Source organism: Triticum urartu, chromosome 7A, assembly GCF_056163025.1.
Source record: "Triticum urartu cultivar PI428250 chromosome 7A, HENAU_Tu73, whole genome shotgun sequence".
NCBI classification, from domain to species: Eukaryota; Viridiplantae; Streptophyta; class Magnoliopsida; order Poales; family Poaceae; genus Triticum; species Triticum urartu.
Genome location: NC_141879.1, coordinates 147,612,221 through 147,626,977, shown reverse-complemented (window position 1 = coordinate 147,626,977; position 14,757 = coordinate 147,612,221). Strand labels below are relative to the sequence as shown.

Sequence of the window (14,757 nt, the reverse complement as noted above, 5' to 3'; positions counted from 1 at the left end):
AACTTGGTGACGCTGGTCTGCATAGCCCAGCGATACGATAACTACCTCACGTTGCGTTCTTGAATGATGTACATGTCTTAGTGCACAATGTGCTTTCGTTGGTGAAATTATTCATGCACTTGCTGCCAGAAGGTCCCCCATCTGCTCCTGCCTACGAAATCCACGGATACGGCCAACCACGCATCACACAACTACTCATCCTCCATGGTCGAGTAGCTCATCATCCTTCGTACTCTCAAAAAACAACATAGCATTTGAAAATAAGCTCAATGGCGTTTGATCGAACACCTGTCGGGCGTGGTATCCGCCATGGACGTTGTCGACAGAGGGCGGAGTGTACCTGGTACAAATGGCTCCAGGGTGGACAGCGCCATCGTAAAGGCGAGCGGGCGCGTCGGTGCTGGTTGCGAACGTGCGACAATGCCTTTGTAGCGGGTGGAGAGGTGCAACGGCGGCGGCGGAGGTGGACGGTGCGGGTGCAAAGTAAGGAGGAGAAGGGACATTGTGGAAGGAAATGGGATCGGGTAGTCCTGGGGTGTCGGGGTCCTACGTGCCTGCTGTCCGGACTCCCGCACCCCCCCCCCCCCCCCCCCACACACACACACACACTTTGTCTCTAATTTGCAGGAGAAAACATGTCTGGACCTTGCCCTGGACCGATACAGGACCGTGTTGGATGGCTTCTGCAGTCGAGACATACGCGAACGGTTTGGGGTCGGTGTTGAAGATGCCCTTACAAGGCTAATAACGGTTTCTCCTCAAAACATCAAACGTGATCCATAACTTTTCACAAGATAAAATAGAATTAAAAAAAATGAAAGACCTTTATTGCTTTCGGCCTCAGAGGAAAGATGATTGAAACAACAAGTTGAGCACAAATTGTCAAGAAACCCACTATAGCTTTCTTCGCCATGGTACTGAGGAGATCAACATCGGTCGGCTGCATCGGCGAGACCATAACCGAGGAACAAGAAATAAAGGGGGATCTCTCAAGCTCAAACAGAGGAACATCAATGGCGATAAGATTATTCCATCACGGATTCACGGGAAACTTACTTCCTTTGCAGGCGCGCGCGGCCGCTCACTTGCGGAGGAAGCTGAGGATGCGCTCCTGCAACTCGATCGCTTTCTCGGACCGCGGCTTCATGCAGTAGAAGACGTGGTCCTCGTCCATGGACTCGAGCAGCTCCACCTCGCCGCCGTAGCCGCTCGCCTTGAGGCTCTCGTAGTACCAGACGCCCCTGTCCCGGAGGCCGTCCTTCTCGGCGACGCAGACGAGCACGCGGTCGCCGGCGATGCGCGCCGCGCTGCCGCCGGCCGCCTCGGAGAACGGGTTGGAAAGCGGGTCGTCGAGCCCCGGCGAGCCCGGGTAGAGGAACCGCCAGAAGGCGTCGGCCTTGGCCTTCTCCGCCTTCCCCGTGGTCGCCTCCTTGCCGATCTCCGCCGCGCCGCTGAAGTAGGGGTGCACCACGATAGTCCCCTTGATGCCGATCCCGCCTGGGAGGGCACCCTGCTCGCCGGCGCGCACGGCCATGACGTGCGCGATGGTGCCCCCGGCGCTGCCGCCCGCCAGGAACACGCGGGAGAAGTCGCCGTGGTCGACCAGCAACGGCTCTGCGCCGTCTGCCGCGCCCGCGCCAGCCGTGGCGTGGGACGCCACCCACTTGAGCCCCTCCCAGGAGTCGTCGTAGGCCGCGGGGAGCGGGTGCTCCGGCGCGAGGCGGTACTCGAGCGCCACCGCGAGGACGTTGGCCGCGGCGACGAGGCCGTTGAGGTAGTTGTGCGTCATGGGGTCGGACGCCGAGCCGATGACGTAGGCGCCGCCGTGGAAGTAGACGACGACGGGGAGCTTGCCGGCGGCGCCGGGCGGCAGGAAGACGCGCGCCCAGAGGCCGTTGGCCGGGTCGATGACGACGTCCTTGGAGACGACGCCCGTGGCGGGGTCGACGCCGGCCGGGATCGGGGGGAAGTTAAAGAACCGCTCCACGCGGCCGCTCTTGTACTGGCGGACGAGCGGGAAGAAGTCGAAGTGCACCTCGTCGTCCGAGCCGCCCGTCGCCGCCATTGGGACGAGCTAGCTGAGCTCTTCTGGTGGCGTCGCGTATTCGTCCGTGGGCTTGCTCGTGACGTCGCTCCGGGGGTTGGCTCTGGAATCTCGATCGCCGGCACTATGTAATGGAGTGGTGGAGGAACGGTGGATGCCAGATATTGGTGGAGCGAACGGTAGGTGAGGTGGCAAAAATGGCGGTACGGGCACTTTTTTATGGTTCGGTGCGCGGCAGAGCAGTGTTGGTGAGAGTAGAGATCATTGTGGGCAACTGGGCATCAAGAGGGGGGTCTTTTTCAGCGTAGCCCTCCTTCCTTTGTGCTTAAAATAATAGGGGACTGGGCCCGTGCCTTCTAGAAGACCTAGTTTTTTCTTGAGAATATTCTAGAAGACCTAGTGAAATGCTTCTGGGCGCTATATCAGGGCTGCTTTGATTCGGGACATTTCATAATGGAATTTATAAAGGATTTGGATCTTTAGGTCCTACATATCCTCTTGATCCGTTAGGATTTGAATGCTTAGAAAAAATTAAAAGAATTGGTTTGCACTTTATTTTGATGGAAAATTCCATTTCACTCAAACCCTTTTTTTTACGTTTTTTCTGTTTTTCATTTTTTAACACAGTACGTACGTAGACGCTCATGCATATGCATATACACACATCCCTATAAACGCACGCATGCACACCTTATTCAGATGAGCATGTCCGAGAGACTCAGCCGGTACATCATGTTCAAATTGATGAAGTCGCCACAGACGCCTCCATAATCGACCAGAACGTCTCATCCCACTGAACGCACATCGTCGAAAGACGTTAAATAAATTCAGAAAAATACGAGCATCAATGTCAAGTCTAGGACTTGAACTCTGATGGGTTAAGGATACCATTGTTCTCCTAACCATCAAACTGCGGATTGGTTAGTTTTTTTTTCTGTGGCATCAAACAATATATAGTCTGAATTCATGTGGCTTGCTATTCTGGAGGATTCAAGTGGACATGTCAATCAATCATATTTTTTTCCTACTCCTACATTTCGAAATGCCTACAAATCAAAGCGGTCTTCAAAATCCTACACCATCTTTACTTATGCCACAATTACTGCCAAGGAAACAAGTTTTCTTTACACTCCAATTCAATAGTCGTCACCCTTGTCCACGGAATCCTATTACGCGTCTAAGTCATTGGATACCGACTAAACGCGAACACCGCGGGCTATTGAACCAGCCCAGGACGAGGCAGGGCACAAATTTTTTAGTCTTTCTATCTTCCTTTTTCTAATCTTTTTTCTTCTCTCTTTCTTTTGTTTTTTACCCTTTTAATTTTATTTGAAAATTATTTTTATGTGATATATTTTTAGTTATTTTCTAAATTCACGATTTTGTTTTGAAATTTCACGACCCTATTTTAGAAACACTCATGATTATTTTTTAAATTTATTTTTTAAAATTGTCATTAATTTTAAAATGTGCAAATATTTGTGAATGTTTTTGAATTCACATTTTTTAATACTAAAAAAATCGAGAACCATTATTAAACTAGTGAAGATTTGTTAAATTTCAGAATATTTTAAAATTTGTGACCATCTCCCCAAATCAAAATATTCTAAAAATATAAGATATTATAATTAAAAATATTAAATTGATGATTTTTCTAAAATATACAAACATCTTTAAAATTGTGAACATTTTTAAAAATTGTGGAACTTTTTCTAAAACTATTTAACAAGTTATTTAAAAAGGTATATTTTTCTTCTAAAAGTAAAAAAATGACTCAAGAACCGAAACCCAGACATAAGCTCTAGCACTTGATCTAGACAAAACCCAAAAAGAAGCAGAGAATCAAGTGCCAACCCCTTGTCCTTATAAGCTCTATTGACTAAATATAGCAAGTCTAATGTCAATAAGACATGACACATAAAAAGATTTTTTATCACTGCACATTATTGATCATCATATCTGAAAGGAACTAGATATCACGTACAGGAGGAGTGAATATATTGATGATTTAATAAATTATGGATTGCGTTTTATCATAATGCGTAATTAAACTAGTTTGATACTTTTCAAACACAAACCCTAAATTAAGTTAAGCTCAATGATAAAAGGAACTAGCAAGGAGTTCAAACTCCATTCAATGTATAAATAATACTCCCTCCATTCCTAAATATAAGTCTTTCTAAAGATTCCAATATGGACTACATATGGACATTTTACTCCGTATGTAGTCCATATAGGAATATCTAGAAAGGCTTATATTTAGGAACGAAGGGAGTAGCAAGTACAAACTGCAGATCCTAATGAGAAGATAAATAACCGATATATTTCCCAGAGTTCAAATATCCACTGAAATTCTACTTTCCATTGAGGAGCTCCCTAATCACTTGTTATTATCACCAAATCACACTCAGTGTGTAGAGGTTTTTCAGATCTTTAGCCTTCGGAAGCTCAGTGAAAAATCCACAACTTCGACGTTCCCGGCGGACTCCCATAACCTAGGAGTCTCCAAACTCGAAGAGAGATTAGCATGATGAGTGCTTGGAGAAGAACTCAATTCTTTTTCGGGCAAGGAAAGATATCAAATCTCACTTGAATCTACTTCCTCTTACATTCCCTCACTCTCGCAAGTAAGCTGAGCTCAACCGAGTCATTTAACAGAAGGGGTGGTTTTTGGATCTCATATATGAATGATCTGAAGAGACCCTCATTAGAGGGTGAGTTTGAGGGGTATTCAATTTTTTATAACACTTCAATTCTTCCATATGCTAAAGTCTAGCAATTTGTTCAACTAAATGATTTTTTAAACTCAATCCCCTATCCAATTAGCAAATGGCTTTATAAAATTTCATCAAGGACGTCGATTATAGTGGATAATCATTTTTATTCTCTCCTTTTGTAACTTCCACTGGTGTGTTTCGCCCATCCATGAAGGAACTATTGCAAGGTGGTTGATTCTCTTTGAGATCTGGTTTGGACAACGGAGGTTTTCCTGTCATTTTCCCCAAGGAGTGACCCTAGTTTATCGAACCCACGAGAGGATGTGCATTATTCAAAGCCTCTACCAAGTCAAGATCAGAATTAAATTCCAGTTTTTGTAGCCGGGCCTTAACAACCTTGGGGATGTAAACACTAGAATTAAAACATGCTTGGATATGAGGTCTTGATCCTTACAACCATACATTTGCGCTAGGGATCACCATGATCTTAATATGTGCTCTGGAAGACACCCATTAAGATGTGTTTGGAACGTGATGAAGTGAGGGATGTGTCCAAATTACATCTTGGCCGATGCGCGACCTACATCAAGAGTCAGTTGTCTAAACGCATACCCTTACCGTCTCCCGGGGTTACCTTGGTTATTAAGAATATAATTCAGACGAAAGCATTGAATGTCTAATGACTACACCTCATAAATCCCCAAGCATTGGCTTTTCTGCTACCGTACTAAACCTTTCTTTCACTGGTATTTAGAATAGCAATGTGTGTACTCCTTGCTCCTAACCTCCGCCTTGATCGAACTTCGAGATATTGTGTACATGTGGGGGCATAGGACGAGAAAGAGACACGAGACAAATTCGTAGCAATCAGACACATACATTATGTTAACTCAAAGCCATTCCATGGATCCCTCATACAAATACATAGGGTTCAAGAGCATTTTTTTAGTCTTTCTTTCTTCAAAATTTTCGTTTTTATGTTTTTCCTTTTGGCTTCAATTTTTTATTCTCTCTTTCTTTTGGTTTTAACCTTTTTATTTTATTTATTTTCAATTTACTTTTTGTTATTTCTAAAGTTCACGAACATTCTAAATTTTATGAACCTTGTAAAACCATTCATGGTTGTTTTAAAAACTTTATAATTTTGTATATTCTCATAAATATGTTTTAAATATGCAAATATTTGTGAATATTTTTCAATTTGATTTTTTGAATAATTTTAAAATTAATGAACCTTTATTAAAGTTACGGTGGACGATGATGGCGAAAGCAAAATTCGGGTAGATGGTATGTACTCCCCTTAAAAGGAGTAAGATATCCAATGCAGTTTTGATACCTAGAGTTCACAAGATTGTATTTTCCTAAAAACAAACATGAAGGTAGCATCGAAAATAAGAATATAATGAATGATGACACTTGTTATTATGTTATACCTTTGGGAGGTGCATTAAATGAATAGTGCACTAATGCATAATGAACCCTTTTGTCATGTGTAGAGGGAGGAAGGAGGGGTTGCTACATGGCCGGACCGCCGAAGGGAGGGGGAAGGAGCGGCTACTACAGGGGTGCGCCAGTGCTGCTAGTCGGGACCAGACATTCGAGACCAGGTAGTTGAGGAAGGAGGAGGTTGCGGCGGGGGTGGTGGTAGGTTGGCCGTGTGGTGGTGGCTAGGAACCCTAGCTGCCCCACCTTCCCATGTTCCACGAGCACGCCTTTTATTTCCATTAGCTCTCTGGTGGGTATGAGTCCCTTTGTGGTCGGTTCACTTTCTCATTTGCTCAAGAGAGAAATGGATCGAACATTTTCCCACTTACTGTTGGCACAGTTGGGTGAATACCTCTCAATTTCTAGGACACAAAGGAAAACGGTTGGTTGAGAAGCTGGAAAAGTTAAGGTCAGACTGTTGCGTGAATTTCACTACAAGAAGTTGCAGCTTCTTGAGAATTTGGTTTGCTGGGAACATCTTTGATTCAACTTTTAGCTTTCAGAACCACTGGTTGGCAGTTGAAGTTGAACCAAACACAACCTAAACACAATGCCCTGTTGTTTAGCTTAGTGGTAAGTTGGTCGGTTCATGAAACCCGAGGGGTTTAGAGCATCTACACGTGCGGTCACCAAATCCGGCCCCTCAAACGCCCGCGGACGTCTGGGTGCGTCCGTGGGCACTGACCAGGCACTTATCAAATAACTATCTCTTCATCCGAACAACTCATATGTGAAATCTTTAAACCATACAAACCCTGCAAGAAAACATCTACATAGTATGTAGATCAACTAATCCTCCACACTACGCTGCTCGTTGTCGTTGAAAATGTCCACTATCTCCGTTCCGGACTCCAGGGTACATGGGGCAGACGCAACTCCGGCTCCTCCTCTGCCTCCGCCTCCATCTCCGCTTCCACCTCATCGAAGAGTGCGTCAGTCTCCGGCGGTTCTTGAAGGAGGAAGCGTCGGTTGGACACCACGTACGGCCCATCCTAGATGGACTCCAGGATGGTTGTCTGCTCCGCCATCTCCGCTGCTTGGGCGACGGTGAACTCCGCCATGGCCTCGTCCATGGTGAAGCCTGAAACAAGCGTCGGCTCCGTCACGTCCACCCCCTCCATGGGCTCCGGTTGGCGCTCCCCTTCCTCCTCCTTCGGCCCGGCTAGTTTGGAGGCAGGCCCGCAGTGATCCGGGTCGCGCTCCTCGCCCGGATCTCCTCCTCGACCTGAAAGCGGCGCTCCGGTGTTAGCATAGCGTAAGTGGTCTTCTTCTGTTGTCCATGTCAGACGACGAGGGAAATGGAAGGTGGAGACGGAGAGAAATATGGTTGGGCTGGTGGCACGGAGAGGGATGGAGAGGTTGTGGGCAGGGTTGGGGAGCCCGGCCGGCTTAAATAGACAAACTTTGGCCTAGCGGCGCCACGTGGTGTTTACACCCCCCACAGAAGGAGACGCATGTCCGACTGTTGGGTTTTTGGCCGATTTCGTGTGGGACCCCATCGTCAGTCCAACATGCCAAACACACCGGGGCCTCCCCATATCCGCCCCATATTTGGGCTGGATATGAGGGGTGTCGGTCAGGCCGGGCATTTGAGGCCCATTTGAGGCGCCCGTCTAGGTCGTTTTTTTACCGATCACTAACCGGGCGTCCGCCCGGGCGTAGGGGGGTCGAGAGGCCTGGTTGTAGATGTTCTTAAAGCATCTATAGGCGCGGTCATCAAATCCGGCCCCTCAAACGCCCGCGGACACACCTGGGCGCGTCTGCGGGCACTGGCCGGGCACTCCTCAAATCGTGTCCTCCACATTCATGTATCTCATATCTGATACTCTATATTCATACTAAAGCATGCAACATGAATAAAACTATGTGAATCATCAAACATACATAGAATCGTACATAAAAATGCACGTTTTGATCACCAAAAGATCACCAATGGATCTCCAAAAGATCGTCAAAGTTTACATAATCCACATAAACAACAGACAAGTTTAAACCACATTACTAAAACTTTGAAATTAAAGGTGGAGAAGGCGGATCTTCACCAATTCATTGCCGGATCTTCACCAATCCGGCGTGCGCGTGCGGGCCGTCGAAGTGGGCACTAGCACCCACCGCCGCCCACATGGAGCAGCGGCCGGCGGGAGAAGGGGACGGAGCGGATTGCGCAGCCTTCGCGAAGCTAAGCACAGGCCATGAGGGGCAGCTTCGGCGGCCGCACTGCACCGGCGTAGGAGCGGCAACGGTGCAGATCCGGAGCTACCCCCTGTGTCCACCTTGGACCGCTCCGGCGCAATGCGGAGAGTCAGCTTCTCGTCAATGTCGAGGTTGGAGCTTTAGTGGCTGCCGGAGCTCGACATGTCGTTGGATTCGGTTGGAATCGGAGGAGGGAGGGGCGGGGAAGCGAGAGAGGACAGTGGAGTGAGCTAGGGTTCTTAGAAGGGACAAATTGGGTTTTTTTAGGACAGCGTGGGGTCGATGATGTGCCGGGTTGACATGGTGGACGTGCCTAGGCCGCCTCATATCCTGCCTATATTTGGGCTGGATATGAGGGATGTCGGATAGCCCGGACGTCTGAGACCAGTTTGAGGCCCTCGTTGAGTCGGGTTTTTTGACCGGTCAGTGATCGGTCCGTCCGCCCGAACGTTTAAAACAGGTTTGAGGTGCTGGGTGTAGATGCTCTTACGTGGGCATCTTTCTTCCAAAGCATGAATCGAGATCAAAAGGGCATTGAGCTCCCACTATGTTGTCATGGGGAGCCTATCAAGTTTTTCAAAATTCAAAGAAAATATTGTTACTGACATAGACACGAAACATACTAATTTCAACGCACGCCGATGGATGCAGCACAGATGTACAGCAAAATTCCAAGAGCAGACTTCAAATCCGTTGCTCTTGGGAGATAGCGAGTCTGCTTCATTTATTAGCCGCCCTGACGCACGACGACAGGAACCGCGCACGGTTCAACTTCAACGGGGAGCAGGTGAGGTCAAGCACGAGAAATGAACCCCGCGACGCGGTCCAACATGTCCGCGGCCGCCTCCGTCCCCGGCCGCATGAGATGGAACACGTGGTCCTGCCCCGGCGTGTCCACTAGCTCGGCCTCGCCGCGCCACCCGCTCGCGAGCAGCGCCGCGTGGTACGCCCGCCCCTTCACCGCCAGGAAGTCGTCGCCCGCCACGGCCACCATCGCCCTCTTGCTCGGCAGCGCCGCGAGCCGCGGCGCCGCCACGGCGCACGTCGGGCAGAACCTCGGGTCGTCCACCCCGGCGTCGGGGCGCGCGCACATGAACCGCCACTCGTTGCGGATCCTGACCTCCAGCGCCGGCGCCATGGCGTTGGTCGGGTCCCAGAAGTAGGGGTGCACCAGCAGCACGCCGACGATGGCCGCGCACGGGCGCGGGAGGCCCTCGGCGGCGGCGCGCAGGGCGACGTTGTGCGCGATGTTGGCGCCCGCGCTGTCGCCGGCGAGGAACACGCGGGACGCGTCCCCGTGCGCCGCGAGCCACGGCTCGGGGCCTCCCGGTGCGGAGCCGGCGACCGCCCACGCCAGGGCCGCCCACGAGTCGTCGTAGGCCGCGGGGAGCGGGTGCTCCGGCACGCGGCGGTACTCCACGGACACCGCGAGCGCGCCCGCGCGGGCGGCGAGCGCGTTGAGGTAGCGGTGGTACGTCGGGGAGGCCGCCGTCTCGACCATGAACCCGCCGCCGTGGAAGTACACGAGGACGGGCAGCTTCTTGCCTTCGCCCCCGGACGCCGCAGCCGCTGGCGGGAGGTAGAGGCGGACGGAGACGCCGGTGGCCGGGTCGATGACGACGTCCTTGGACGCCACGCCCGTGGAGGCGTCCAAGGACGCCGGCACGGTGTCGGTGCCGAGCAGGCGCTCGACGCGGCCGCTCTTGTACACGCGGATGAAGGGGAACAGCTCGGTCTCAACCACGTCGGCGGCGGCGCTGGAAGCCATTCCGGCGGTGGGCGCGCTCTGCGAGGTCGAGCTGGTGACCTGGAGCGCGGTGCTGGCGCAGGACAAGTGCAGCAGAGCAAGTAGGGGACGGGCCATTTTAAACCGAACAATTTCGATATTTTGTATTCGAGCTGGTAGCGCCGATCGCGTGGAACGGAACGGAACGGGGTGGCCGGCCCTCGCCTTGCCGTTGGGGTGGCGCGCCGGGCACACGGGTTTGTTGTTCCGGCCACCCCCGTTGCTGCACCCGCACTGCACGTCTGCGCTTTACAGGTTGTGTGGTGGTTCACGGTGGTATAGAGATACAGAGTGCTTGTCCGGCAGACCGGCACCATGCATGAACAGGATTGGGTTTTTTTTTGGACGTCGATAACTCCCAACCGTTCGGTTTGGGAGAACCCCGGTCCGAACGAAAAGGTTCGGCAGGGAGGAGCGATGGAACGAACGATTGTGTCGTTCGGTGTGGTGGAAGGGCAGCCCGAACCCTCTCAGCCTCTTCCCTCAGCACGTGTACGTAAAACCAAAAAAGGGCCTAAAAAGGCCCAGCTTTATAAACAAAAAATAGTCCTTAAAAAAATCAAAAAATGACGCTTCTTTTACAATAGAAACAAAAAAAAATCCTGCTACGTGAGCACATAAAAAACCAGTTAGTGGGTATGTCTTTGATCAAAAAGTTTAATGAAAAATTCTAATTCCAGGGTCGAAAAAAATATAATTTGCTGTGGTCCGAGAATAAAGTAGCGCAAGGTAAAAAAAATCTCAAATTTGGCATGCTTAAAAATATTAAAATTTGCCATGATGTTTTAATTAAAATTGACATGCTTTGTATGGAATTTGAGAAGAAAAACTTATACAGGAAAATTGCTGTGGTGTTTTAATTACACGCAGCCAAAAAAATAAAAACATGGAGAAATTGCCATGAAACTAATTTAAAATTGACCATGCGAAATTTCCATGTATTTAAAAGTAAATATGCCATAGTAATGAAGTTAAAAAAATTCCATGGCAAAATAAAGTAAAATTCTGACATGGCAAAAATAGAGTAAAATTTGCCATGTATTTAAATTGTAAATTTGCCAAGTATTTTAAGGTAAAATTGTCATGGCAAAAAATATAGTAATTTTTTGACGTGGCAAAGTACAGTGAAAATTGCCATGTATGTTCCAGTAAAATTGCCATGGCAATAAAGTTAAAATTTTGCCATGAAAAAATAAAGTAAAATTATGACATGGCAAAAATAGAGTAAAATTTCCCATGTATGTAGATAGTAAATTTGCCAAGTATTTAACCGTAAAATTGCCATGGCAATGAAGGTTAAAAATTGCCATGGCGAAATAAAGTAAAAGTTGACATGGCAAGTAGAAAGCTAATTTGCCATGCTCCATAATTTTTCTTTATTTTGGCATGGAAAATAAAAGGAGAATTTTGCCATGACCAAAAATTGTAAATTTGACATGGCAAAAAAGAGTAAAAAAAATTGCATGGCAATGAAAGGATTTTTTTGCCATGTTTGTTAAAGTAAATTTGTCAGGCAAAATGAAAGGGAATTTTTGCCATGTTGTGATAAAGAGAAGTTGACATCACAAAAAAAATTGCATGCCAAAATGAAGCTCGAAATTGCCATGGCAATAAACTAATTTTTTGGCATGCTAGAAAGTTAAAAAATTGCCATGTTCTTAAAATATGAAAACCTTATGAAATATAAAAATGTCATCGTGAAAATGCATATTAAATGACCCCGATAAAGGCGTGTCTGTTCGGCCTGCAGACACCCCTACCCGAACGAATCGCTTGGGAGGGCAGGGGCATTGACCGAACGATTTGTTCGGGAGGAGAACGAACCAGCACAAACGCCCCCACCCACCGGGCCCCTACAGGCCTTTTTTCTGTGAAAAAGAAAAAAAAAGGCCCATGTTAAGTTATGACTAGTATTAAAGCCCAGTTTTTCTATAACTAATAAACTACTAGACTTCTGCACGGCAAAATTGCCATGGTCTTTTACCATTCTATGAAAGAAATTGCCATGTTCAAGTTTATGTTTTCATAAATGGCGTAAAAAAGGAAGAAGTCATAGCAAATCTGCATCTTTACAATAGGAAAAGTTGCCAACACTATGAAGTTCACAAAAAGGAAGAAGTTGACGTGGCAAGTTTGCCAAGTTTTTGTACATCTTAAGTTGCCATGTTTTTGAACATCTTTTGTTGCCATGGCAAGTTTGCCATGTTTTTTGAACATCTTAGTGAAAGAAGTTTGCCAATTTTTTGTACAAACTTAATTACAAAAAAAAAGTTTACCATGTTTTTGCACATATTAACTTTGCCATGGCAAGTTTGCAAATGTTTTTGACATCTTAAATTGCCATATCAAAAACATATCATGGCAAAATTGTGTAATAAAGAATATTATGATGTCTCAATACTTATGTGATGCTACCAAGCTACATGGCAAAATGGCCATGATGTTGATATGTTTCCGCCTTGAAATTGCCATGGACCCAAAAAAATGCAGAACATTTCCAACAAATTTTCATGGACTCTATAACAGCCTGCATACACTGGCCACTACATTTTCATGGCAATTCCACTACAGAAATTGCCATATCTGCAAAAAATTACACACTGTCCACTGCATTTTAATGGCAAAAAATTCAGTACAAGAATTGCCATAGCTGCAAACATACACTATTCACTGCAATTTCAGCCGAATGAAGCTGTCGTGGGGGGAGGAATGGAGCAGAAATCTCACCAGCTCTATGTCGACGGCGCTGCCCGTGATCCCCGAACCGGCTCAGCTCCCAGGTCCCCTGTTCACGACTGCAGGAACCTCGACGACGCCACCTACTCGACCTGCTAGCAACGACCGGAGCACAAGCAGGAGCGGCTCCCACCGGAGCAGAGGCAGCAGACGCTAACCCAATGAACCAGCGTCGGGATCCTGGAGTAGATGGCGCCTTTGCTGCTAGTCCCCCACCGCACCAAGGTGCGTCCCCCATTTCCATGCGCGGCTACTGCCCTGCGTCTCATCTCCAACCGCCGCCGGTACGAGCTCCCCTCGCCACCATCTCCCCAACTCGCGCTGAAGCTTCCTACACTTCTCCTCTCCATAGCCGCCGACACAGGCAATGTGATTCCATCTCGCTGCTGCTGCCCTCCGCGCAGCTCACAGTTGGCCAGGGGCGGCCGCCGCTCCCGCCGTAGGACCTCTAGTCGCGAGGCGCTGGTTCGCTTCGCCCGTACACGGCGCGCGCTCCGGGGATCTCCGTGAGCCACGGCTGTCGCCGGGAATCGCCGGCGATTTGGTGGTGGGTGGAATCAGAATGTGGGGGCGACGGGAATCAACGGACTGAGTGGAGCCTGGAGAAGGATAAGGCGTTCGGGACGGGTTGTATATTTCCGAACGGGTTCGTTTGCTGACGTGTATCACTGACACGCTTTAAGATCTGTGTGCCTGATCCAACGACAATTAGAGCGTTCGGGCCCAAAACGTAGAATACGGACGTTCGGGAGTTATCGATCCCGTTTTTTTAAGGGAACAAGATTGGGTTGATAACGACGAGGATGGCAAACAAGTCAAGCAAGGTGGTTCGAGCTAGCATGACGTGGACGGCTGGAAGCACACGTGTCCGTTGTATGCGTGGCTTCCCTGACGCTATTTTCTGCTAATAATTCATGGTGCATTGAGCATACTGCACCAGGAAACAAGATTGGGTTCGTAACGAAACAAACCAATCTATGATCGGATGAGCAGGAGGAGAGTGGTATTTTCGGCACATCAAAGTTTAGTCCTAGATTTAACGTCGGTGTTCATATTTTGATGGATTTATTTTAGGCCGTCCGGCGATGTGCGTTTCGTCAGGTTCTTTGGTTAAACTTATATCTTCTAAGTTTCAATTTCCAAGGCTGTCAAAATGGTGAGCTATTTATTTATTTATTTATTTATTTTCGGACTGAAAATAGTGAGTTGTGGGTTTGATGTGGACATTATGGATTGTGGCGGGTTTTGTTTGATGTGGATGTATATCAAGATGGACGATGCTCCTTCCTACGAATTTTTTAGGGTATTTGATTGGTGGCAGCGTGTTGATGTTCAATCAAGCATGCATGCAATCAATTTTTGCACCCATCGCATGACACTCGCGAAGCTCTCGTGGCCTTGCACCATCTTCATGCATCATCTCCTATTTAAAGCGATGACCACCTTCTAAGCATCCAAGCCAAGCATATCTCACTGGAAGCAACATCTTCTTGAATGGACATGTAGTGTGCATTCATGGATGGACAGGGTGTCATCCATGCAATGGGACAATTGAGGGTTTCTTCCATCATGGCAAACTTGTCAGCAGTTGCTCTAATCCTTCTTGCCATCATGGTTGCAGCCGCATCGATGAGAGCCACCACCCGAGACGTCCATTGACGCCATGGATTCCTCCGTCCAGGAAGGTCCTTGATGTCTCCCACCATCCAAAAGGTATCAAATGAAAGATGTTGTGTTCAGGAAGAAAGTCGTCACTCTCACCTCACTCGCCGAGGTTGATGGGGACGACAAGAAAA

At 48.1% G+C, this 14,757-nt stretch overlaps 1 protein-coding gene, 1 long non-coding RNA gene and 1 pseudogene across 2 annotated transcripts; all 3 read right to left on the bottom strand.

The window, feature by feature from the left end:
- Window positions 1–805: 805 nt before the first annotated feature.
- On the bottom strand, window positions 806–2,310 carry LOC125522282 (2-hydroxyisoflavanone dehydratase). Its single transcript, XM_048687355.2, has one exon. The coding sequence runs from the start codon at window positions 2,063–2,065 to the stop codon at window positions 1,082–1,084; it is 984 nt and encodes a 327-aa protein (XP_048543312.2). The 5' UTR covers window positions 2,066–2,310; the 3' UTR covers window positions 806–1,081.
- Window positions 2,311–8,969: 6,659 nt separating this feature from the next.
- On the bottom strand, window positions 8,970–10,303 carry LOC125546460 (tuliposide A-converting enzyme 1, chloroplastic pseudogene; annotated as a pseudogene).
- Window positions 10,304–11,889: 1,586 nt separating this feature from the next.
- On the bottom strand, window positions 11,890–13,540 carry LOC147958662 (uncharacterized). The gene is made up of 2 exons (XR_015610028.1): window positions 12,953–13,540; window positions 11,890–12,093 (listed from the first exon to the last, which is right to left on the bottom strand). It is a non-coding gene; the product is annotated as an uncharacterized LOC147958662 (long non-coding RNA).
- Between the last annotated feature and the right edge of the window lie 1,217 nt (window positions 13,541–14,757).

Excerpts from the sequence above, each read along its gene's own strand:
- LOC125522282 (XM_048687355.2), bottom strand. The coding sequence starts at position 2,065 with ATGGCGGCGACGGGCGGCTCGGACGACGAGGTGCACTTCGACTTCTTC.